Source organism: Thamnophis elegans, chromosome 2 (assembly GCF_009769535.1).
Source record: "Thamnophis elegans isolate rThaEle1 chromosome 2, rThaEle1.pri, whole genome shotgun sequence".
In the NCBI taxonomy this organism is placed as follows: Eukaryota; Metazoa; Chordata; class Lepidosauria; order Squamata; family Colubridae; genus Thamnophis; species Thamnophis elegans.
The window spans coordinates 54,205,908-54,231,683 of record NC_045542.1 but is presented as its reverse complement, the minus strand read 5'-3'; the positions used below and the strand labels follow the sequence as shown (position 1 = coordinate 54,231,683).

At 41.4% G+C, this 25,776-nt stretch overlaps 2 protein-coding genes across 7 annotated transcripts in view; one reads left to right on the top strand and one right to left on the bottom strand.

Moving 5' to 3' along the window:
- RECQL5 (RecQ like helicase 5) overlaps positions 1-25,776 on the top strand; it is an 85,626-nt gene that overhangs the window by 29,380 nt on the left and 30,470 nt on the right. The gene's annotated exons all lie outside the window — the stretch shown is intronic.
- Positions 30-25,776, bottom strand: SMIM5 (small integral membrane protein 5). 2 transcript variants are annotated; one of them, XM_032211663.1, is made up of 3 exons: positions 25,271-25,776; positions 4,290-4,446; positions 30-2,846 (listed from the first exon to the last, which is right to left on the bottom strand). In XM_032211663.1, exons 2-3 carry the CDS (start codon positions 4,414-4,416, stop codon positions 2,731-2,733), a joined length of 243 nt encoding a protein of 80 aa, XP_032067554.1. In that variant the 5' UTR covers positions 4,417-4,446; positions 25,271-25,776; the 3' UTR covers positions 30-2,730. The 2 variants fall into 2 exon arrangements, with proteins under 2 accessions (XP_032067554.1, XP_032067555.1); XM_032211664.1 differs by lacking the exon at positions 25,271-25,776 and adding an exon at positions 12,314-12,392.

Here is a 25,776-nt window from a genome sequence, read left to right as displayed (position 1 = left end):
ATTTGCAGTAAAGATGAGAATGGAGAGACCCAGGTTCATATATTATTTATTTCTACAGTAGAAAGAAGTTGATTGTTTTATTGTTCATTATAAATGCTCATACAAAGGTTCCTTCTTGAGCAGGTAATTATTGTTTATATTCTATAAAGAATATGGCAGTAATTTAGCTTTGGTGCTGAATGTGTTTTATAATTTTATGTTAAAGCAATATATATTTTATAGACGTTTAAAGCCACAGTAATCCACCCAAAATTAAGATGTGAATGATGATAAATAAGTACACACTAGACTTTTCTTTCAGAAACAGAGTATGCATTGTTTCACATGCCTTCATTGAACATTGGTGGAACTAGTATTTCAAAAAAGGTGCTTATTTTTTTCCCTTGCAAGGCCTTCTCAATACAACACATACTTTTGCTCCTCCCCCCCAAAAAAATCTCTTTAACAGATTTGTGGGAAAAGCAGATGTGTCTATTAAAAGAGTTGAACACTTTCTCCTGGAAGATTTCCTCCCTAATCCTTAAAAACAGTTATTTCGGTCTACAATTGGTTTCACTTTCTTTTAATCCAGCATTTTTTCCCAGTGTAATACTTGCTTTAATTTTATTATAGTATTAATGGAGATTCAGGATATTGTACATATTTTTTCCCTGTAGCGCACTATCATTGTATTGTTGGAAATGCTGGGCAATGGTTTGGCTGTGGAATCAGTTTGCGTGGCTGACTTGTTCTCTCCACAGCCTGGCAGCTGTGCAATTATAAAAAAGCAGCCAAGTTTGAAATCAAGTTAATCTCTGTGTCTGTGGTTGTTGAAACTGTTTTCTTATTCCTGTCATTTGCACAAGGGAGTGACTTTTGAAACAGTACACACCCAGAATAAATATACTGGAGGCTTTTCAACACTCTTTGTAGCATATAGAAATAGAACTTGCTGGCAGATGTAGCACCCTGCATCTCTCATCTTTACTTATGTTGACTGAGGTTCTTCCCAATTATAGTTTTAAATGTCTGGGCCATAAGGTTTCAGTTGTACCTTAATGCAGCAACACTGCATGACAACTTGGTTGGATGTTTGATAAATCTGGTTTTGCAACTTGCCTGGGACTGCAGAAATTTGGAAGAATTAAATATTTGCAGGCATAATATATAACTGGTACATTGCTCTAAGCTTTAGTCAAAAAAGTATATAGTTTTAATTGAAATATGGCATATATATTCAGCATATTTAAAGTGTTGAACCAGAATAATGATTTATTAATCTATATTATTCAGAAATGTGGATTCATGGGATATTACTAGATAGCTATGAGATTGCGTATTGTGATAATAGGTAACCCTATTTCACGTTAAATTCAGAGTTAAATCGCTTTGGGGTAAATGAGATAGTCATCTATTACCACAATAGGAGTCTTAGCAGTCTAATTGTGGGTGATGACAAATATAGTCCAATACCTCTAAAGAACAGGAGATATACCGTTATCTACCACCAAATTTTCTATTTTGATTTACACAGGTCAAGTGCCGTTATTTCTCTTTTGTGCACATTTAACCCTCTTTGAAATTGATTGAAGCAGAAAGTGTCTCTTTGGAAAGGGATTTATACTCTGTTGTAAGCAGTAGCTGGGTAGCTCATTCTTGGTTATGTTTTTGCTGTACCATTTAGCATAATGCTGTTGTCCAGTTGTTGCACTCATTTCCTGAATGAAACCTTTTGTACTCTGTTTGATCCCTCTGTGTATAAATTCACCTTAAAACACAGACTCCCAATAAAGGGAGCAAAGGATTAAACTGTAAACCTCAGTGAATGATTGGAAGAGTTCCTGTTTCCATGCCTCCTCCTTGAGTATAATCCAAGAGTTGCCTTTTTCCCCTTTGGTATATTTTAATTACCTTAAATATAACATGAACCCACCACAACTATAAATTATTCATAAGAGTATTCATAGAGGACATATATAATTCTTAAGCCCAACATAAAGCCAACCAATTCTTTTGTTCCCTTTTCTTTGAAGTTAAGGATTTGTCATATACAAAGTTTACACAGAAGACACCAAAACATAAAAAGGCAGTAATTTTTAAAGACAAGAAACAATACAGCATTGTGAGCATTATCATATCCCTTCGGCTTTCCTTAGGTATACAGCAACTATAGCATATGTACTGTCTTTGACAGTTGTTAATTCTTTTATTAAGGAGGGAAGGAAGACTACATAATTTGTTGTTGCTTTTCTTTGCTGTCTCTGAACTCATTTGTCATCTTCAAGCTTACATCATTTTCTTAATGCATGACTTGCTTAGCTATCATGTCTCTGGTTAACTTAGCTTTAAATGGTTGAGCAGAGGGGAAACCATGCTTATGTCAGACTTCATTCTCCTGAATGCTTGCATATATCTTGATCTCCCTGTGGCTTCCTGAACTGTAATGTGGAAATGAAATCTGGTGCATGTTTGACCAGATAGGTATTGTCTTGATAGGTTGAGGAGAGAAAACTACTGCAAACAGTGCATTTTCAGCATGTCAACATGTCAAAAGCCATGTCATAAAACAGAGTCCTATGTTCAGGTTCAGTCTCTTTTTCCTTCTCTCTCTCTCCCTCTCCCCTCTCTCTCCCTCTGTGTGTGTCTCTTATTTTATCTCCTCATTTACCATTATGTTCCATGGATTGGTATGCCGTGTTGGAGTTGTTCCAATTCTTTCTTCAACTTCTGTATTCTTTTTTAAATTCACTTTTATAAATCATCTGCAGGCTGAACCTCAATCCTTTTGGCCTTCTCTTTTGGCTTTCCATCGTAGAAGCAGCTGCAGCAAAAGCTGCAAGCTACAATCATCATTGAAAGCATCGTAACTGAAAGGTGAAAGGAGACAAAGAATATTGGCTTTGGAAATGGACCAGAAATTAGAACCAGTCCAGCCCACTACGGAGTGAGTGTAGCAGATATAGTCCAGATGTAGTTTTAGAAAGTAATTTCTGAGATTGCTTATAATGCCAACAAAATACTAGCTGATAAGAATTATAACTTTTGATATTCAAATTACAAATTGTGGCTTAGTGTTTTTAATTGTTGAGCTTCTTGGGCTTATAATTGTGGTTATGCTTTCTGCCACATTCAGTGAGGAGATGTGGCGGGAGAGGTATAGCTGAATACCTGATGCAGAAAAAGCATAAACAAAATGTTGTGTTTATGCACATCCAACCCTTCTCCTTCTACATAGACATGAGGAAAATTTTACTGGATTTAGTTTCACCTCCCACAAACCTTGGTTTTTCCTCTTTCCTTTGCCACTGTAATAAATCTCCTGGCCACACAGGAGAAGGGGAGGAATAGACTCAACAATTTGCTTAGATTTGTTCAGGCTTGTCTGCCAGCCTCTCCTTTTCAAAGTAACTTATTCTTCAGCTGCTTTTATTTAATGGTTATCTTCCTAAAAATTAATAGACCTTAATTAAATGTTCATTTGTTCTGTGAACTGTCTTATTTCTCCTGATCTAGTTCGGAGCTGGTTCAAATGTGCACATGTTATTAGAATATTTCAGAAGTAAATATGTTCCATGGAAATACAATCCCAGATATTTCATATTGCTACACACAATCTGCTTTCTAATGTTTCAAGTATCCCTTCTGATAAATGATAAATGTCCAGTTATAAACAAGTATACTACAATATAATGTTGAAATGTGCATGTTTGCAATTATAGGTAGTCCTTGCTTAGTGGCCACAATTGAGACTGGCAACTGGTCATTAAGCAAAGTGGTTGTTAAAGGAAGCCATTTTTACAATATTAATTCTTTTTCTTTACAACCCAGCAAAGATCATAGATGTGAGGATTGGTTGTAAAGTTAACTTTTTCGCCACTGTTGTAACTAGTAATAGCCTTTAAACAAGGACTGTCTATGCTTAGAGAGTGTTCATAACTTGGAACAAAAAAGATGCTAGTACAGTTTTTAAATCAGAAGCCTTGTCATAATTCTTACTTTGTTGATTGGCCATGCTGATTTGGAATAGTAGGCATTGTAGCCCTGCATATCTGAAGCCATCCAGTTGGAGAAGCTTAATTTAAATATTGAATACATGTTACCATATTGAAAAGCTTTGCTGTATTGCACTATACATAAAGACTTCAGATTATCCCATTCTAAATTAAAGCATTTAGTTCCTATAGTCTTCAACAAATGAGAAAAGGTTTAAATTACAGAATAAGCTTATGAAACAGCACTATTTAGAGCTCCTGTTAAACACAGTAGCTGAGCCCGGATATGTTGCAAGCATCAGGAAACTGGATACTTACCAATGAATAAGATAATAATAAAAAAACAGACAATCTCCAACGGGTCAGCTTTGGGTAGTCTCTGGAGTTTAGCCCATAATTTGTAACCAATAGCAATGAGTTCGTTCTGAAATTCTTTGAAGGACATTCTGCTGTTCTCAGTCCACAGCTTGCAGCACTGGGGTACAGGGAGGAAGGCAGAAGACAATGTGTTTTGCTTTAGTTTCAGCTTGTGAACACCAGGAAAAAAGACCTGCCTTTTATTTGAAGCCAGCAAAAAGCAAGATCATTAACAAAACAAGTTTATCCGGGCTGTGCCCCAGGATTTTCAGACAGCTGCTTGGATGAAGGTCCTTCAAGTTACCCAAACATTAAAATACATTGAAAGCAATCAAATGCTAATTTGCATTTGTTTCATTTTAAAGTTGTAACACGCGGGTAGCATCTCCTTGTATAGAGTCCAAACAATTAATCATGGGCATTATTTAATCATGTGTTTATTTAAAGTATGTGTGTTGTATCTTCATAGTACATTATCAATGGTGATACGATTTGTTCTATGTTGACAGCACACTGACAGTTAAGGGGGGCTTATAATTCACTTGCGCCGTTTCTTGATCTTCCATTGAGAAAAGAATCTGTTAGTGCTCTAGTTTCTTCCATCTCAAAGCAAAGCAAGTTTGAAGAAAAACCAACATGAAGTGCATCATATTGCCTTTCACATAATACATGATGTTCTAAGTTCTACGTTCCACTCTCCTAAGAAGTATTTGTTTCTGTTCCAGAGTTGTTGGGGTTCTATCTGCTACATGGTACATTCCAAAACCTCTAGTCTAAGAGTGGCATCACTATTTCATTCTGAATGTTCTGTTCAGTGTTTTATAGTATAATTCAGATTAGATATCTTCTAAAACATAGCACAGAAATTATGAAGGTATAACATACCAGAAAATAATAAGAAAGGAACCACAAAGAAAACATCTGTTACAGGGTCATTTTTTTTACCTAGCTACCAATCTATATTGCCTTAAAGCTGCTGAAAAAATGACAATGTAACAGCATGTAATATAATTAAAATCTCAAGGGAACTCCTTAACCTAATTAGACTAGTTCCAATTATAGTATTAATAGCATTGGACTTGGAAATGGATTTTAGCTACTGATGGGGGGGGGGTCAGGCAGTTTGAGAAAATCACCCTATCATTTGGGCAGGATTCACAGAGTGTCCATTTACAGTACTTCTCCTTACCTCCCCTGGCACTTCAGAACATCCTATTTTTTACTTGGGAAAATATGGGCATATTTCTAAACAAACGATTGGTTACGTGGTAATTCAGAGATGTAGTTTTGAATGAAGAAAATGCTTGACACCAGTGCTTTAAAATGGCACGATGGTGTAGTGATGTGCCTGACTATGTTATTTGTTGTAAATTTAGTTGTTAAATATATTAATTTATATAAAATTACAAGTTCGTGTCAGCATCTGACTTCATTTGGACACCTGCTGCACAATTCCCTAACAGGTTATGGGCCCAGAAGCTTCCTGATGTGACAGTAGAAAATTTCTCTGAGGTAAAAAAAAATTCCTAGAGTCCTAGAAAGGTTGAGGATTATTGGCCTGTACTGACAGTATGATGCTATGTTATAGGAATGGGAGGAGGATTTCCTTTGGTTCTTCTTAGTCGGATGAACTATCTCTCATGGAGCATAAAGATGAAGATGTTTCTGGAAAGGAAGATTTGTAGACAGTTGTAAGCAATCCTCCAGCAAATTTTAATGAGGAACAGCAAAAGTTAAATTAAAAAAGCACTAGCCAGCATAATTTTGTGCTGGGAGAATAGTCGGGTAATACATGTGTGTGGGCTCACATCTGCTAGAGAATACTGCCTTGCATTACCCAGAATTTATGTAAGGAAGATGGCAAGCAGTTAAGTAACTCTCACCAGAAAACTTTATAGAGCAAGGCTATAGTCTGGAGAAAGTCTGTTAGATCACCTCCATGAGGAAACCTTCCTTGAATTAGAAGAGCAAGGAATGGTGTCTTCAGAAGCACACAAAGTGTATGGTGCTGTGTTCCCTTGTTGATACATAGGACGTGTTAGTAGCAAGCCATGAGTCCATGAAAAAGCATGATTTAACTGAGTTATGTCACCAGGAAGCTTTTGGAAGAAGAACAGAAAAGATTAGAGAGAAACATTGCACCTTAGAGTAACAATAGTAATTTATAGCTCGGTCAAAAAAGACCTGCATTCCAGAGAGGTAACAAGGTGGGAGAGAAAATCTGTGTACTAAAACTGCTGCTTTGCATGTGGATCCACTCAACGTATCCAGAGAAATTGCCCAGTAAAAAGATTAAAAGAAACAAACAAGAGAGACAGCACAACAACAGAAGAAGGGAGACACAGATTTCTGTGGTGAAGGCAAACAACAAAGGCATTAAAGACATCTGGCTGTTGGATAGTGGGGCAAGTTAGTATATTGTAAATAATTTTTTTCCGGTCTGGGACCAGCTGCCCAGAAATATGTAAGCCTGGCAAATGGTAATCATTCTTTTGTACCATATATTATATACCATGTACACATGTACCATGTATTGGATAGTCGTTTGATAAGGTTTTGGGTACTAGATTTAGATTACAATTTGCTGAGTGTGTCTTTGAGATTATAGTTGGAGAACGAAAGGTATGAGGTAATATTTGCAAAGGGCATAGACAAATCATAGACTATCAGGATATGTGCACAAGGTTTAAAACTGAACAATTTATCTTTTGAACCACAAGAAAACTAGTGGCAGTATGCAAACAATAATTTCTAATGAATCAAAGCATAATGGCTCTGCACATTTATTATACAGAAGTCTGGATGATGCAAACTTTAAAATATTACAGACTTGGCTGTAGATTTGAATGTAAAAGTTTGTGACAACTATTTGGATTGTGCTATTTGCAAAGAGACCAAATCGAAAATATACTCTGTCAGCAAAAGAAGTGATAGGAAATCTGACAAGATTTTTCAGTTAGTACATGCTGATTTAATTGGCCCTCTATCTCCATCAATGGGAGGGGCCAAATTGGCTTAGGTAATTGTTGATGATTTCTCAAGATATGGGTATTGTTATTTGCTAAAAATCAAAACAGAACTGTTCAGCAATTTAAACAGTGGGTAATGTTCGTAGACAGGAGGTATAATCAAAGGGTATGTCAACTACAAACAGAGGAATAGATTTCATATTTAACATGTTTCAGCAGAGAGAAAGAAAGGAATAACCCACAGAAGAATGAACCTCTACATTTTGGCAAAGAATGGAATTGCTAAATGCAGAAATGGTGTGTATGAAAGATACATTACTAGGAATGAGTAAGCTATATTGGGGTGAGGCAATTTTAACTGCCAATTATTTGGTCAATAGACTATGGAGTTCAGCAATTAATGAAACTCCACATTACATGTTATATAAAAGACAACTATCCTTGATCCTTGGCACATTTAAGAATTTTTGGTGACAGTGCATGGATGCACATTCTCAAGACAACGAGAAGGAAAGGAGCGCCAAAGGCAAGGGAAATAAAATGTGTCGGTTATCAATCAGAATCAGAGGCATTTTGGTGTCCATCTGTCAATGTTATTTTCTCATGTTCTGCAAATTTTTCAGAACATAAGAATTGGAAAAAGATACATTCCAGTACTCAAAGCTTAATACCTGTTAGTCAGAGGTTGCCACTGAATGAACATTCACACGGGCAAGTTAAACAGGAATCCAAGAGTAGCTTAGGGTTTGTGTATAGCTCAAGGGAATGTTTGGAGAGAGATTCCAGTGAAACAGGAAGAGTTTATTCCAAGGAGGGATGAGAGAGGTGTTCCTCCAGAAAGATTCACAGTTAATGAATAAAAAATATGTGACATCTTTTATGAGCCCCCAAATTACCATGAAGTATTCAATTTACTTCTGGCAGAACAAAAGAAAGGGAAAGAGGTTATAGATAAAGAAATGCTGTCTATGCAAAAACAAAGTTTTCACTCCAATGCTTTACCTGGTTACCACAGGGAGAAAAAGCTGTTGGGTGTAGATGGGTGTACAAAAAGAGGGGCGTGGCCCTGGCATGCTGGCCAGCTGATTTCGGCCTTCATTTTTTGGGCATTTTTTTGCCCTCCAGAAGCTTCCCTGAATGGAATGGGTTTTGGGAATGGACTTCTGGTTTGTGTGTTCGGCCATTTTTCTCCCTCTGGAGGCTTCAGGAGGCTTCCCTGAAGCTTCCGGAGGGAGAAAAACGACCCTATGGGCAACCCGAAACTTTGGGGAAAGGCTTCTAGTTTGTGTGTTGGGCCGTTTTTCTCCTTCAGGAGGGAGAAAAATGGCCCTACAGGCAACCCGGAAGTTCGGGAACAGACTTCTGGGTTGCCTGTAGGACCGTTCCCCTCTAGAGGCTTCCTTGAAGCCTCCGGAGAGCAAAAAATGGCCCAACACACAAACTGGAAGTCGGAAAACGGGCCATTTCCAGTCTCCGGAGAGCCTGCATGCGAGGCTGCTTTTGCCCTCCCCGGGCTCCTAGAAAGCCTCTGGAGCCTGGGGAGGGTAAAAAACGGGTCTACTGTGCCATTGTGCGCCAAAAACAGGAGGGAGGGGGGTCGTTCCTGCATGCGCGGGGGAGGGCATGCACGCACAAGATCCCTACACTCCCCCAGCTTTTGGCAAGCGATCACAAAAAGGTTAGCCATCACTATCATAGGATATAGTGACAGAGTTTTGAAAGCCTCTTAAGAGTTTCTCTGTTCCATATATTAATCTTAAAATCAAAACAGAGTTATTTTGCAGTCTGTTCTCACACTTTCTACTTTCTCACATTGAGCTGCTGTTTCTCCTGCCTTAACATTTAATTGGCCTCTTCCACTTCTCAAGGCTTCCCAAGACCAGCCCTACACTCTTTCAGAGATATTTAATCAATCATGCGTAAAGTGAGGTGGAAAAAAAAGAATTGGTTAAAAATTAGAATTGGAATATTTGTTTCATACATTTGTAATGAGTAATGTCTAAAGAAACTACAGATATTTATGAAATAAGACAAAAGTTTAATATTTTTATGAATGCGCAGTGTAGATATTACAGTAAGAAAGCCATAGCAAAGGCATGAAAAGATATAAAAATATCACAGGAAAAATGTGTATATTCAGCATGTGATATTAATGCATGTTGAGTTCTGAAGCTTTTACAGAAACAAACTATGTGAAATTAAGTTCAGAGCTAAAGTTGGAATGGCTTTTGCAAACTTATAAAATGCAAGGAATTATTTTGTAAAAAGCAAGAAAATTTTTGAATGCCCGTACTATTCATGACAATTTTTTAAAATCTCATTGATTATGAAGGTATCAACTTCTATTTGTACGCCAGCAAAAGTCGTTGCAAGTAATCTTCAACTTATGATCACAATTGAGCACATAATTTCAGTTGCTAAACAAGGCAGTTGTTAAGTGAATCACATCCCATTTTGCAACCTTTTTGCACAGTTGTTAAGTGAATCACTGCAATTGTTAAGTGAATCATATAGTCATTAAGCAAAATCTGGCTTCCTCCATTGACTTTGCTTGGTCAGAAGCTGGCTGCAAAGGTTACAATTAGTGATCACATATGACCCCATGACAGTGCAACTGTGAAAAATACACGTCAGTTGCCAAGTGCCCAAATTTTTATCACATTTTAGACTTAAAAAATCATATTTAATAGATATCTCTTCCACCTAAGTCCAATGAATAATGAGTTTACTGTTGACTCTTCAGCATTTATTATTAACATGGGTAAAAATTTGAAAATAGTAATTAACTGTCTTCATACAAATCTTGGAATTCTAAGCCATTCTTCAATCATGTATAAATACTTTTGCAAACTTAAGGATTTGAATTGGCAAAAATCTAATTAAGTGTTTAGGATTTAGTGTGAGAAAGCAAAAAGTGTGTCATTGCAAGGCTTAGGAAAAACTTGGAACATATGATAATAATTAATGGTGGCTTGTGGGATTGCAAGTAAAGGAGACTTATTTTTTTCCTAAATTGTACATATTTATATTTTTAGATGTAGACTTCCCTTCTAAAACCTATTTTAGATGTAGATTTCCATTGCAGTACCTATTAAGCAATGAAAAAATACTAGCCTAACACAGTGAACTGAGTATAAAGCATATTCCAGAAATGGATTTATTAACAAGCTGGATATTCTACATTAGCTTTTCCTTTTATAAATTATGGTTGGGGATTGGGAGAACTCCTCTCATTCTCCACTTGAATGCAGCTTTTAAAGCCAAAATTATGGAGTTATTTCTTATTCCAAGCAAAATACATAATAAGCAAGGCATTATTGTATACCATTTCATTAATAAACAATTTGTCATAGAAAAATCCAGCCACTTTAAAAATGAACTGTGCTTAAGCTAGCTTTCTTCTCTTTGAATGCCATTTTTCCCATTGAAATGCAATAGCAGGTCACCTCATATAAGCATTCATTATAGTGTATGTATGTATGTTGTATGTTTATTAGTCTTATATGCCGCCCACTCCCGGAGGACTCCTGGCGGCTTACAATAAACAGGGGAAAGGGAATAAATAAGACAAACAACAATTTAAAATACAACATTCATAGTTACCGTGGGGCTGGATACTTCAACAGCCCCCGGCCTGCCAGAGCAGCCAGGACTTAGTGGCTTTACGGAAGGCCTGGAGGGTCGTAAGGGTTCGGATCTCAACGGGGAGCTCGTTCCAGAGGGCCGGACCTGCAACAGAGAAGGCTCTCCCCCGGGGGGTCGCCAGCCGACATTGGCTGGCAAATGGGATCCAGAGAAGGCCTAGTCTGTGCGATCGAATCGGTCTTTGGGGGGTAATTGGCAGGAGGCGGTCTCTCAGGTACCCAGGTCCAATGCCATGAAGGGCTTTATAAGTAATGGCTAGCACCTTGAAGCGTGTCCGGAGACCAATGGGCAGCCAGTGCAGCTCGCGGAGGATAGGTGTAACGTGGGTGTACCTAGGTGCACCCACAATTGCTCGCATGGCTGCATTCTGGACTAACTGAAGTCTTCGGACACTCTGTGTGAAGTGTGAAGCAATCTTGATATTTTGTTTATATAATGGTATGCTATAGTAAATGTCTATGGAGATTCTCAGTCATCTAGGTCATTGTTGTTCCAAAGGTGGCTTTTCAAGAGACAACTGGACTTTCTGGTTTTTCTTTGAAGATGAAAGAACTTTAGAATGACCTGCAAGGAATATAAATCCTTCCATTTCCCACCATCCAGCCAGAGCTGAAGAAGCTTCTTGGATGAGAAACGAAACGTCTTCAAAGAAAAACCAGAAAGTCCAGTTGCGTCTTGAAAAACGACCTTTGGGTATGCTATTGTAATGATTTTAAACTTGTTTTTCCTGTATGATGGAGCAGACTTCATTAGCCAGTATATACTCTGCAGAAGGAATTTCTTAGACATTCTTCCAAGGAATATTCAGAAGTTCACTGTCCTTGGTAGTAGCATATTGATCCTAAGACTCCACCCCTTCACCAACTTAATGTCTGCATCTGCTCCACTTTTGTTTCACAGAGGCACTACTGGTTTGAGTGGGCAGTCTTGCAGATGTCCAGATGCCAAGTTATAAAGGGCTTTATAGGTTGAAAACCATGCCTTAAATGGTACTCAAAAACCAATAGGCAAACAAGACAAGGTCTGGAAAGCCAAGTGTTGTATAGTCTCACCTCCAGGAGGCCAGAAGTTATGTGAGTCACAGCATTTTGAACTAGTTGTAATTTCTGAATAGCCTTTAAATATTGCCCCAACTGGAGTGCATCATAGTAGTCTAACTGGGTAGTGATGAGGTAATGAGTTACTGTACTGTAGCCAGGTTCTTCTGCCCCAGGGTCAGGTCACAGATGGCACACAAGCTAGGTCCTTTTGGCAACAGCTTCCACCTGCTGTTCTAGAGCTGCAAATCCAGAAGAACCCCAAATGGTGAGCCTGCTCTCTGCTAAGTATTGCTTGCCCATTAAAGAGGCAACAACAGCAACTCTGACTTACTTGGATTCACCTTCAGTGTGCTCACTCCCTCCAGACCTTGACTACCTCCAGACACCAGGAAAGATTGACAACAGCATCTCCCTCATGACCTGAAGTGGTGATATACAGTCGGTTATCATGAGAGCACAGGTATTCCTTGCTTTATGACCATTCATTCAGTGACCATTAAGGGCTTACCCTGAATGTACTCTATGGTATAGCACTTGTGGCAGTGATGGGGCTGAAGTGAAAGCTTGGGTGCAGTTCAAATTGCTGGTTATCACCTTAAAAATCTTATATGGCATGGGACCTGATTATTTGTGGGATTGCCTTTTCCTAAGACTGCCTGCCTTTCTCACTAGAAATCAGTGGTAGTCAACCTGGTCCCCTACCGCCCACTAGTGGGCGTTCCAGCTTTCATGGTGGGCAGTAGGGGTTTGCTGTAACTCTGCTTTATAAATTTTATAAAGTAAAGCTACTTCCCTACTTTATAAATTACCATTACTGTGGAACCGGTGGGCGGTTAGAAAATTTTACTACTAAAAGAGATACAAAAGTGGGTGGTAGGTATAAAAAGGTTGACTTCCCCTGCACTAGATCAAATTGGATGACCATGCACCAGATCCCTTCCCTAAAATCCTGCCGTCTCCGAACTCCCATCATTGCACAATTTATTCATACCTTTGCTGGATAATATCAAGTAAAGAATAACATGTTGTATTCTGCTCCACTTTCTGAAGGAAAAAATTGATGGCAAGTTATAAATTTCATGGAAGGTCCATGCTTGACATGGTTTGCTCTTCCAATAGAAGTTGGAACAGCCGTCACTATTGTTTTGTATCTTTTTGAAAGATGTACAATTTACTTTTGTAAAGTATTATCCAGTTTCCTTGGTTAGGGCGAACAATAGAGGTACCAATAATAATATGATTTTGTTAATGCAATCACTTATTTTAATCCAGATGGTCTATACTGTATCCCCATATTCTTCCACTTAGATTGCTGATCTGATGTAGTTATTTTTCCATACACAGGGCAACCCCTCCCATTTTATTACTATGGGAAAAACCTGCAGCATGAAAAGAATGTGATTGAAGCTCTTGTTAAGGTGGCTGTAATAAGTTCTTGTAATAATAAGCATAGTAAATTTATAGCTATCTGTGAATTATGGTAGGACACCAATACTTTGTGTTTGTTGAAAAAAAAAGTATGGTTGGTTGGCTGGCATTCCCAGTTTTACCCAAATATCAGCAAGTCATGAGTAGAACAATCTCCTTCACACTGCGTGAGATATTTTGAGAGCACTGATTAGAACAAGTGACTAAGATTAATTTGACACTTTAAATTTTTTATTTGAAGCTTTAGCTTTGGCATTTTTGCCTGCCTGCCAAATGGCAATTTCAGAATGTGACTTGAGAAATGAGAATGAGCAGGAGAAGAAATTTTTCAAAAGACAATAATTGAATGATCTGAATAATTCTAGTGGTTTCTTTAACCCAAAGAAAGCTACCTAATTTACCAGGTTTCATTAAAATCAGGATTTTATTTGGCTTTTATTGACAATTGTTCTTTGGATGTTCAGTCTGGCATTTGGTTGCCTCTGTCAGCAAAGTATGCAGAATCATCCACTACATGGGAAAAAATAGTTTTTTCTAGGAAAATGATCTATCAAAGTCTGTCTCTATGGATTTATATTTCATTTTTACCCTTATAATTTTATCCACTCCCACAACTGCCAAGGGAATGTGATACAGATAATCTTCGATTTACGACAATTTATTTAGTGACCGTTTAAAGTTACAACATTACTGAAAATAGTGATTTATGACCAATATTCACACTTACAACTGTTGTAGCATCCCCATGATCATGTGATTTACATGTGGATGCTTGACAACTGACTCACATTTATGACAGTTGTAGTGTCCAGGAGTCATGTAAATCGCCTTTTGTGACCTTCTGTCAAGCAAAGTCAATGGTGAAACCAAATTCACTTAACAACCAAGTTATTAATTTAACAACTGCAGTGATTCACTTAACAAATATAGCAAGAAAAGTCTTAAAATGAGGAAAAACTCAATAAATTTCTCATTTAGCAACATAAATGTTGGGCTCAGCTATAGTCTTAAGTTAAGGACTATCTGTACAGAGCTTATTTTCTCAAATTCTCCTTCACTATGCATTTTCTTTTACCTTGCATAAAGACATGCAAATTGTTATCTGAGCTCTCTGAGAACAGCAGTCCTCTCTGATTGAACCGAGTAGCTTGCATGTGTGATGAAGCTTCTTTTCTATTATAATATTTATTCCACAAAAAAGGCATGTTTTTCATTCATGCATATGCAGGTTCCCTTTCTATGCTGCCAAAAATCTAAAGAGAGAGAAAACATGATTACTGGGGATCACACAGCCCAGGGGAAGATAACTGTCTTTCTCTAAGCCACAGAATAAGTGGCTTCTGATGGAATCTAAGAGTGTCATTCTTTTATTAAAACTGCAGTTGTTTATACTAAACAATTGGATGCAGGGAACACATTGTTCATTTCCTCACCTTATGTGCAAGAGCCCAACCCAGTCTGCCTAGCTAGCTTAAAAGCGCCTTTCTTAAGTGCACTCCTTTGAACAAAGCTTGTCTGTTATAGGGAGTGGTTTGAGACTGGCCCCTGAATGGCTTATCATAAGGAAAGCACTTTTAATTAGCAAAAATTTGTGCAGATGTATTTATATTTGTTTTTGTATTTGTTTTTGTATGCATGTATAACCTGAATTAGGGGATTATTATTTTTGCTTTTGATTCCTAAGAAGCAACACTGGATAATAAATCAGCAGGTTAAGGTCATGTGCGCATACATTTAGAATCTTTACTGGGGTGTTTGTACAATGGCCTGAGAGTGCTTTACCCCATTGTTTTAAAGTGCTGTACTGTTAAAATAATACAGATATTTAAGAAGTGGCCAGTGTTATTTTCACAAAAGGAATCAAGCCTAAATACTTACAGAAATAAAAGAAAATTCCTTTTTCTGTTAATGTTTCATCTAGGTATTGTTCAAAATTTTTGCAAAAGTGAATGACACTATGCTAGCCTGTTGTTGTGCCTAGCCCTGATAAAAGCTATTTGGTAGTTGTGTTTAAGAACAGCAACTTTAAAATGTGGGGATTCCAGCTTGCTGGAGGGGGAATTCTGGGAGTTGAAGTCCACACATCTTAAAAGTTGCTGAGGCTAAAAAATACTGCTTTAGAAGACCAATAGGCCTCTTTATTATATGACAGCTGGCAATGCAAGCAATGGTTCTTATGTTGAGACATGTGTTTTAAATTGCATGTTTCCTTTTAGCTGCTGCAAATATTTCTGACTAAATATGTTGGATGCTTCTCTTTTCTTTTGGCCACATAATGTTATTAGCCTTCTCTGGAATCTTCTTTTTTATTTAGCTTTCCTTCCATTCTCTGTTTTCAGCTAACAGCAGCAAGAGGTCTAGCTAGAGAAAGAGAATAATAGTTCTCTTACTTAATTAATAATTTAATAGTAATTTAATTATCACCCCTTGTTGCATAACAGATTGTGTGGGGGGGCACCTAAGATCAGCTGGATCTACATTGAACCTGAATTTGTATCAAAAGTTTAAGACGAATGGATCTGGAAAAGGTCCTATTGTGGAGAATTTAGTTTAGTCCATTTTTTTCCATCAAGACTGTAGACTTCTTTGAAACTTTATTGTCACCCAGAAGTGATTGCAGTACCATTATATCAGTAGTTTGGTCAAATTAGCTTCATATTCAAAGAAAAGAAGAATAAGAAGGGATTTGATTAATTTTTATCTCCACCAACAAAAAAGTGACTAAGTATTTCAGTAAGACAAATCCTTACTGAAGCAAACCTGCTTTCTTGTGTGTTTGAGCAAATTGTCTATTTTTAAGCACAGAGACCTTATGGTTAAAATGATCTTCTCTACAATATCTGAGTCCTGTAGCAGTATTATTCAATTATTTCTTATGTTGTCACATACCTTATAATCAAGAGTCAGGTTTGAGACTGAGTTACCCCATATTACAGTTATCTAAACCAGAATCAAGGGTAACATAGAGTTTTAAACCTCTAATTTATTCTCAATATTGTTGCATATTTAGAAAAAGCTAGTGCAAAACATAGTTTGGAAGGCTATATTGCCAACACTCAAAATGAGAAATTCTTTAGTTTTTAGTCCTAGAACCTAGATTGTTATGGACAAATGATTAACAAATGGAAAATTTATCCAGAAAAAGTTGAGTCAATAATTACTGTCAAGACAGCCTCCCTCAGCAACCAAGAAAGAAACCACTTAACTCCATTTCGCAGAATTAAGAGTACTTTTACTGGTTATGAAAAGATAGCAGCTAAGCAAAGCAAGATCTGAGGCAAAATCACGCGTAATCATAGATATCAATACGTGACCCAACCCCCTCCCTCTGATAACACCATCACTAGTCCAATCTGCAAATCCCGCGGGTGTCATGTGAGTTCCATCTTCAAAAAACATCATCAGGTTGGTATGCAGGACAGTTGGCCTTGGTGGGCCCTCCTTGTATTTTTCCCACAACAGCAATCTATTGAAATTTAGCTGACAGAAAAGGATTTCTAAGGACAAATTTTACTTACACAAATCGGTCTAAAGATTAAGATATTCCTCAAAGATTTTTCCATTGATCTCTATCCTTTGGAAATGAAACGAATATTAACTACAAATATGGTCTTTTCTTCCTATGGGAGCTTGCCATTGAAATGTTTTGTATTGATGAAAAAAATAACAACCTGGTTTTGTAGGCCTAGTAAGCTTCTCAGATATTTAAGTTTCCATTTGTTCCAATTCTACTGTGTTAGTTTTAACTTTGCCTTTATTATATTTATCATTAACATCTTTAAATGGAAGAATGAGATATAATATAAATAACATAAAGGACTGATTTACAATTAAGGTGAACCTTGCACATCTCAGTTTTGTGTTTTGTTCTGTTGTATATTTGATATGAAATGCCCCTTCCTAACTAAATGTAGTCTGGCAACTGTCGCCTCTGTTTTTATAGACTTCTGGATCTGTTTGTTTTGTTTGAGACTGCTGTTACAAACTATCTTGAAGCCGCAACTGATGCCAAATTCCCAAGAAGGCCTGCTGTTTTTTAATTTCTGTAGCTTATTTGCTTGGACCTCCCATTTTTTAAAATTAATCTCTCTATAACTCTAGATCTTGGAGAAAATTACTATCTCTCAATTAGGTTTTAAATTTTAAAAATCAGTTTTGGAAGTCTTCAAACTAGGATTCAGATTATGTACATTAGCCCTCTGCCACAACTGATTATTATTTTTGTAGACAATAACTTCTGTGTAGGTGCTTAAAATCTTTAGTTGAAAGATGAAAAATATACTAATGGCATTACCTGGAAGCTTATAATGTGCTGGTGAAGTCAGGTTTGGATAAAAACTGAACAAAAATATTAAATTGTACCTCAATGTTCCTTTATATAAAACATTGTTCTTTCCTTTCCACAAGTATCCCCAGTTTTCTCATGATTTGTTTTCTTGGACAAAAGTTCTTCAAGTTCAAAGCTGTCTTTAAATCTTTTAAAAACAATAGCTTGTTGCAGTTAAAATAATTATGTATGTTATTGTATCTTGAAGGGTAACAAATGTATTGCAAAATATGCCTTTGTAGATTAGAGATCTCTATGTATATATTTAGAAAATGTATATGCTGCCAACAAGATTGATGCCTTTGGCCAACTTACAGGATGCAGTAATAACATATACTAACAGCACTTGTTACAATAAAAATATAAAATCAGCTTCAAAAATCTTTTACATGAAGAAATATAAATATGTAGTATAAATATGTATAACCCTAAAAATAGGAATAAGAAAAAAAAATAATAAAAAATAAAGCCAATCAATGCAGGCTTGGCCACTTCCAAATACATATTTCTCCTAGGTGCTGCTTGGAGTGTCCAAGCTCGGGTTAACTTGCTGCCCAAGGAACTGAGTTTAATTTTGACTGTAGCTCCGCCCCCTGGTTACCTCAGGGGCTCAGTTTCAAAAAACTCAGTCGCCCTATAGGACGTCTTTTGCTGAGCTCCAGTTCTTGGGCATCAACCTGGACTCAGACCCTTCTTGTGAGAGATTGTAGCTCCCTTTATTTTTATTTTCGTTTATTCCTTGGGTTATTCCCTAGGTTTCTTAACTTAGATAGTGTAGTTTAGGTTAGCCTCTCAGCAGTAGGCCCGAAGCCTCTCAGCAGTAGGCCCGAAGCCTTTCAGCAGTAGGCCCGAAGCCATCAGAGGCCCTGAGCCCGGCCTACATCACCTCTCCAGGCCTGTATTCTAACCAGCCTCAATGGAACAGCAGGCAGGCCATCAGGGTGGCACTGGGGAGAGACAGGAGGAGACCATGACAGGGCCTACCCCCAAAAAGCACAGTGGGCCTACCCCTGCAGCCAAAAGTACTTTGGGTTTTCCCCCAAACCCTCATAGGGCATCCTTGGGATCACCTACCCATTCCATGGCAGATTCCCTGGCAGATTTGGATTCGGGGGCTGAGGAGGAATCCTTAGCTCCCTCAGAATTGGAGCCCCTTCCCCCTCAGCGTCAGGATTCTATTTTGTCCAGGGCCATGGAGGAGGTTGTGGCTCGTGCCATATCAAAAGGCATTTCCGATGGCATGATTCAGTTAGCGACCAAGTTGCCCTCTGTGGCACTTCAACCAGCTGCCAGCCAGGCCTGTTCCCCTTATATTCCTTTGCATTGGGGGTGGGGGGTAATTGCTAGCAGCGCGGACAGGCTGCCTGGAGTCCTCCCAGCCTATCCTCCTCCGTGAGTCGTGCTGTGGATCGGGGAGCGCGAGGCCATTGCCCGCGCTGCGAGGGTGAGTCTTAACAGCTGGTATTCCCCTCGCAAGGAGCGCTAGGATCCAAAGGCCCCGAACTCGCTCCTGGCGCACGTGTGTGGCCGGCCGCCATTTTGGACAGTTTATTTTGGCGTGAATCCCCTCAGAAGCCTCTTAGTTTAACCGCGCAGGCTTGTCCATCCAGCAGATCGCCGCGGAGGGCAGCTCTAAGCATGGGACCTCGTTCTGGGTGGCCAGGCAGGGACCATCCCTCCTCGCTGCGGCCGCAGGGAACCTTGGCACCCCATGCTGACCTACCTGCCAGCGCAGATCTGCAGGCTCTCGGCTAGACTCTCTAGCCCGCCCTAACCGGTCTCTCCTCTCAGTAGTAGGCCAAAGCAAGGCCCCTAAGGCTTCAGAAGCTTGGGCACCATCCCCCACCCCAACGGGGCTTAAGGAGGTGTCAGACCTGGAGGAGGCTGAAGTAGAGGTTCCGGTTCTAACTGGCGAGAACCCCGCCCCTGAGCAGGCCACTGGCTCAGGGCTATTTAATCCCGCCATGTTTAGGGTCCTTCTTATCAAGGCCTGGGCAGCGGGGGCCCAAATGGGTCTTCCGGCCCCCGAGGCCAAACCTACATCTGACCCAGTCACGGGCGTCACCATAGGTCCCCAGGATCCCGGTGCAGGCCTTTTTAAGGAGGTGCCTCCACCCTTGGACTTTGTTCCAGCCCCTCAATTATTTATAGACATTATCCAATGGCAATGGGCTCAGCCGGGGACAATGGCCAATCCAAGTGGGACGGACAGGAAGCTGTTCACTATGGAGGCCTCTCTGGAAAAGCTCTTAAAGCTCCCCCAAGTGGACGATCCCATCATGTCCCTTACCTCCCCCTCTTCCCTTCCTGCGGAGTTGCTGGAAGGGCTTAAGGCGGAGGACAAGAGGGCGGAGTCCGCAGCTCTTAAGACTCACCAGACTACCGCCTGGGCCATGCGAGCTTCCTCTTATTTTGGCAGGGCAGTCACCTCGAGGCGCCTGCTGTGGCTCCGCCACTGGCAGGCCGACGTGAAGGCGAAATGGAAGGTGGCTTCCGCTCCCTTCAAGGGGGGTAAGCTTTTTGGGGAGGTCTTGGATCCGTTCCTAACTGAGACCAAGGACAAATGCAAGGTGCTCCCCCCGGCCACTAAGAAACAGGAGCGGAAGGGCCAGCCCTTCCGCAAGACTTCCCTTCGGAATAACGAGCCCTCCACTTCCTCAGGCAGCCCCAGTCGCGCCTACAGCGCCCCCCAGGATCGCTCCCAGGACAGGTCCTCGTTTAGGGACAGAGGGAATCAGCAGGGGTTTCGCAAGCCTTTCTGAGGGGGCTATTCCAATAAGCCTTTCAGGAAATCCAAGTGACTGTCACAGGGCTCCCCCCATAGGCGGCCGCCTCCAGCTCTATGCCGCCCAGTGGAAGGAAACCACGACGGACAGTTGGGTCAGGAACACAGTTCGCCACGGACTGACCCTGGAGTTCCTGTCCTTTCCCCTGAGAACCTTCCTCCGTTGCCCCGTCCCCAGGTCCGCCCACAAGCTCAAACTGATGAGGGCGGAGATAGGCCACCTCCTGGAGATAGCGGCCATAGAGCAGGTCCCCAGGGGTCAAGAAGGCAGGGGGTTCTATTCCATACTCTTCCTGGTCCCCAAGTCATCAGGGGGGGTGAGGGCGATTCTGGACCTCAAGCAGCTGAACAACATCTGGCGTACAAGCGCTTCAAATGCAGTCCCTCCTGGGCTGCAGCCCATCCTGGGCTGCGTCAGACCGGGCGATCTGCTGACTTCGATTGACCTGAAAGAAGAGTCCCTGCATGTTCCGATCCACCCGGCGCATCGCAAGTTCTTGAGGTTCCAGTTCGCCAATCGCCATGACCAGTACAAGGCCCTTCCCTTCAGTCTTTCGTCGGCCCTGCAGACTTTCACCAAGCTGCTGGCCACAGTGGCTGCACGGCTCCGGGGTCTTCCCGTGAGATTGGAATGTTACCTGGACAACATCCTCATCCACTCGTCGTCCAGGGGGCAAGCCCACGCAGACCTGACCACCACCATCAGGGTCCTGCAGCTTCACGGGTTCTCCGTCAACCTGACCAAGAGCCACCTGACCCCGACCTGCAGGATCCAGCACCTCGGGACCATCATCGACTCCGAGGCCTGTCAAGTCAACTGATGGGGAAGCTGGTGTCTTGCATCTTGGTGGTCCCGTGGGCGCGGTTACACACGTGAGAACTGCAATGGTTCCTGCTCCCTCTCCAGATGAAGAAGGCCAGCAACTCCAGGCGGGTGATACGGGTCCCCCCGAAGGTCCTCCGCTCCCTCCGTTGGTGGCTGTCGGATGCCATCCGCAGGGGCAGCCACTTCAGGGAACCGGAGCGGCTGATCATCACCACAGACTCCAGCCTCTTCGGCTGGAGCGCTCACCTAGGGACCTCGGTGGTCCAGGCCAGGTGGTCGCAGGCGGAGGTCGCCCACAACATCAACTGGCTAGAGCTCCGGGCCGCGAAACTCGCCCTATGCCACTTCCTCGACCAGGTCAGGGGCTGCGATGTACTGATCCTGACAGACAACATCGCCGCCACGGCCTACATCAACCACCTAGGCGGCACACGGTCCCTGGCCCTGATGTTGGAAGCAGTGGCTCTGGGTTGCTGGGCAGAGAGACATCTGGCGTCAATTCGAGCAGACCACATCTCCGGCGTGGACAACATTACGGCGGACTGGCTCAGCAGGACCACCATTCAGAACTCAGAATGGCGGCTGCACCCGAGACTGTTCTACCAGCTATCCCAGAGGTTTGGCCCCCCCCCGGTGGTCGACTGTTCGCCTCGCCAGCCAACACCCACCTTCCCAGATACTTCACCTGGTTCCACTGCCCCGGGGCGGAGGGCATGGACGCTCTAAGATCCCACTGGCCTCAGGGTCGACTGTACGCCTTCCCCCCTCTTCCTCTAATTCCGCACGCCATCCGGAAGATTCTGGAGGAGGGGGCGGAGGTGCTTCTGGTAGCTCCTCACTGGCTGAGGAGGACTTGGTTCGCCGACCTGGTCAGTCTGTCGGTGTCCCAGCCGTGGCGCATATCTCAGAAGCAAATTTCCCTCAGCCAGGGGGCCCTCCAACATCCGGAGCCCCAGTGGCTACAGCTGGCCGTCTGGCACTTGAAGGGGACCTCCTGAGGCTTCATTGCTATTCCGACAGAGTCATCCAGATGATTCAGGCCTCTAGACAACCTTCCACCGTCAGAATCTACGAGGCAACTTGGTCGGCCTTCTCCCGTTGGTGCCTCACCCATCACCTTGAGGCATCCTCTGCGACCATTCCGCAAATCCTTGAATTCCTACAGGACGGTTGGGACAAGGGACTGGCGCCAAACACTCTCCGCAGACAGGTGGCGGCTCTGAGCACCATTCTGTCTTCTGACACTCAGTTACTGATTTCCCGGCATCCTCAGGTAAAAGGGTTCCTGAAGGGGGCATCCAACTTGTGTCCGCCTCCCATCCATAGGTACCCTACCTGGGACTTGACTGTCGTTCTGCAGGCACTTGCCGCGCCACCATTCGAACCTTTGCGGATGGTGGGCCTACGCCACCTGACTCTAAAGACTGCCTTTCTGGTCGCCATCAACTCAGCCCGCAGGATATCGGAGTTGGCCGCCTTATCCGTTAGAGGCGACCTTTGCATTTTCCACCCCGATAGGGTCATCTTAAGATTGGATCCGGCCTTCGTCCCGAAGATTAACACCGTCTTCCACAGGGCGCAGGAGGTGATACTCCCGGACTTTTGTCCTCAACCCAGGCACCAGAGAGAAGTGACATAGAAAAAACTTAATGTGTGGAGGGCGGTGCGCATCTACATAAAACGGACTGCTCCCTTCCATAAGTCGGAAGTCACGTCCTCTACCATCGGACGCTGGCTCCGAGCGAGCATCAAGATGTGATGTCTTACGAGAGTCAGGCCAGACCAGTTCCCCCACGTATAATAGCACACTCTACGAGGAGCGCAGCGACCTCGGCCGCCTGGGCTACTCAAGCGCCGATTGAAGAAATCTGCCGCGCTGCGACATGGTCTGGTCCGTCTCCGTTCATCCGTCACTACAGACTTGACACTTTTGCCTCCGCTGAGGCGTCTTTTGGGAGAAGGGTTCTACAGAGGGTCGTGGCAAGCACCACGGCCCCGGACATTTCTTCTTCCCTCCCAACTTCGACATAGCTTTGGCATGTCCCGAGCTTGGACACTCCAAGCAGCGCCTAGGAGAAAGACCATTGGCTTACCTGAATGGTCGTTCTCGAGGCGCTGCGGAGTGTCCAAACCCACCCATAAGGTGGGGCTGCGAGGTGTTTATTAGCACCTTTCATGTCTTAATGTTGGACTTGGACTAGTTCGAGTATGGACTATTGTTCTCCTTCATTTTTGAAACTGAGCCCCTGAGGTAACCAGGGGGCGGAGCTACAATCAAAATTAAACTCAGTTCCTGGGCAGCAAGCCTGAAGTTAACCTGAGCTTGGACACTCCGCAGCACCTCGAGAACGACCATTCAGGTAAGCCAATTGTCTTTTTCTTAGTGAACAGTAAAAATGAACATTTAGTTAATGTGAGATGAGTACCTATGTCATTTGTTAGCACAGAGTAAATGAGAGAACAACCCATTTTTATTGTCAGTAGTCTGTGTCCTAGATTTCTTTAGGTAATATTACTGTGGAATTTATCAGAGCTTTAGGCTGGTGGTGTTTTGAAGATTTTTACAGATTATCCACAATGTTGGAATGTCATCTTACAGGTTTCTGGGAGTTACTCTTTCAATGCTTCATTTTTTTCTTACACAGAAATTGCCAATCCAGACAGGTCAATGACAGAATTATTGGCATGTTGGTGGATAAGTATTGACAAATATGTCATGCTTTTGAATATGCAGATAGGCAAAACATTAATATTACTGTTCATTTTGAACTAATTAATTCCTTATCCTTTCTCCCTTATGTAGCCCATTAGTGACCATGTCACTAATTGATCCTGTTGCTTTTTTTAAAGAAAACATCAGCATTATTCAAACAACCGTCATCTAGTCAGTGCTTCTTAATAAAAAAAAACCTCAGATTTTCATAAAATGCCAATTCTGTTCTTAAATTATACTCTGCTTAGGCTATGCATGCTTCAAAAGATATTTGAAAGATGTGTTTCCATCCTCAAACAAGAACAGCATCTCTGCTGTTTCTTAGAGCAGTCCATATCTAACATAAAGATGTCACTGTTTTAAAGAATATTACTAAATGTAATGCAACTCTTAACAACAGCTGAAACTTTTTTCTTTACATCTCTACCCAACCGTAATAATATTTTGTTAATTTTATTGTTTTAAATGTAGTTTTATATTCTGTAAGCTGCCTTGAGTCGCCATGGGCAAATAGGAGGCAATATAAATTCAATAAAACAAACAAATAAATACGTTACAAACAAAATAAATTCACCTAGAATTCCTTGATAACTGACTTGGTTAAAAGGTATTTATGCAGCTGTTCCCTTCTGACACTGCTAGAGAGTGAAGTGAAAGCATACAAATTTTGATATTTTTTCCCCCTACTTGGTAAAATGACCAATTTTGTGAGTCAAATTTCAACAGTGTGCAACAGCAATAGAGCTTCTCTTCTTAAGGACAAAGATTTCACCTCTCAGAAAAAAGTGCTACAGTAATCACGATTGACAGTTCAGATCTGTAGCTGATTGTCTAAAAATGCCTAATAGACCAAGACTAGGAAATTCCTGAAAATATTCTTAAATTCCTGTTCATAGTAGCAGTTCATTTGTGTAGGATAATGCATACACTTTCAAACCAGCAAGGAATTTATGTACTTTATCTTGCATAAATGACTATGGGTGCTCAAGTAGTAGTAGTTGCTATTTTTCCTGTTACCAATTAAGTTCTCGATGCGGAGTTTCTAAAAAAATAAGAATACAGGGGAACATGTAGAAACTGATCTGTATACACGCTTTTTCCTGCAGCGCAACTTTGCCAGCCCAACAAAAGGCTTTATCTCCCCACCCTGCATTCCCCTGCCCTGGGTATCCTTTTTGCACACTTTCCTCTCCATTTACAAATACTTACGTTGAACTCTGGTATACAACTGTAAATTGAACAGATCAGTCTTCCTCTGTGTTTCTGTTTGAGAAGAGCTTTTCTCCAGTGGCATTGAAGAACTTTCTGTTTTCTCTATCCTTTGTATTTTTCTGTCACTGTTCTTTCATGTCAGCTCCCGTTGCATTTTTGATTCTCAACGTATATCTCCCTCGTCTGTTTCTCTTATCCTTGTTACTGACAGCCAGCTGCTTTCTCTGCCTGCCTGCCTGCGTGTATGTGCGTGCATGCGTGCTGGCACTCTCTCTTTTTGTTGTTAGTATCCTGGAGATGTAAAGTTTCATATTACATACTCACCAAGAAGGGAAAAAACACAACTGGAGTCTCACTGTTGCCCACAAGGTTCCCCGAATTAAGAGCTGTTGCAATTTTTTGTGTAACTCTTGACTGCATCTGAGAAATTTCTTCAGCTCTTTTCTCACACTGTCTGGGCAACTCTTGAGTTCTTTTCCACATCACTGGAGACTGCTAATTTT

Excerpts from the sequence above, each read along its gene's own strand:
- SMIM5 (XM_032211663.1), bottom strand. The coding sequence starts at position 4,416 with ATGTCCTTCAAAGAATTTCAGAACGAACTCATTGCTATTGGTTACAAA. Across the intron at positions 2,847-4,289 it reads TATTATTATCTTATTCATTG|TTACGATGCTTTCAATGATG; the intron begins GTAAGTATCCAG and ends TTCACCTTTCAG.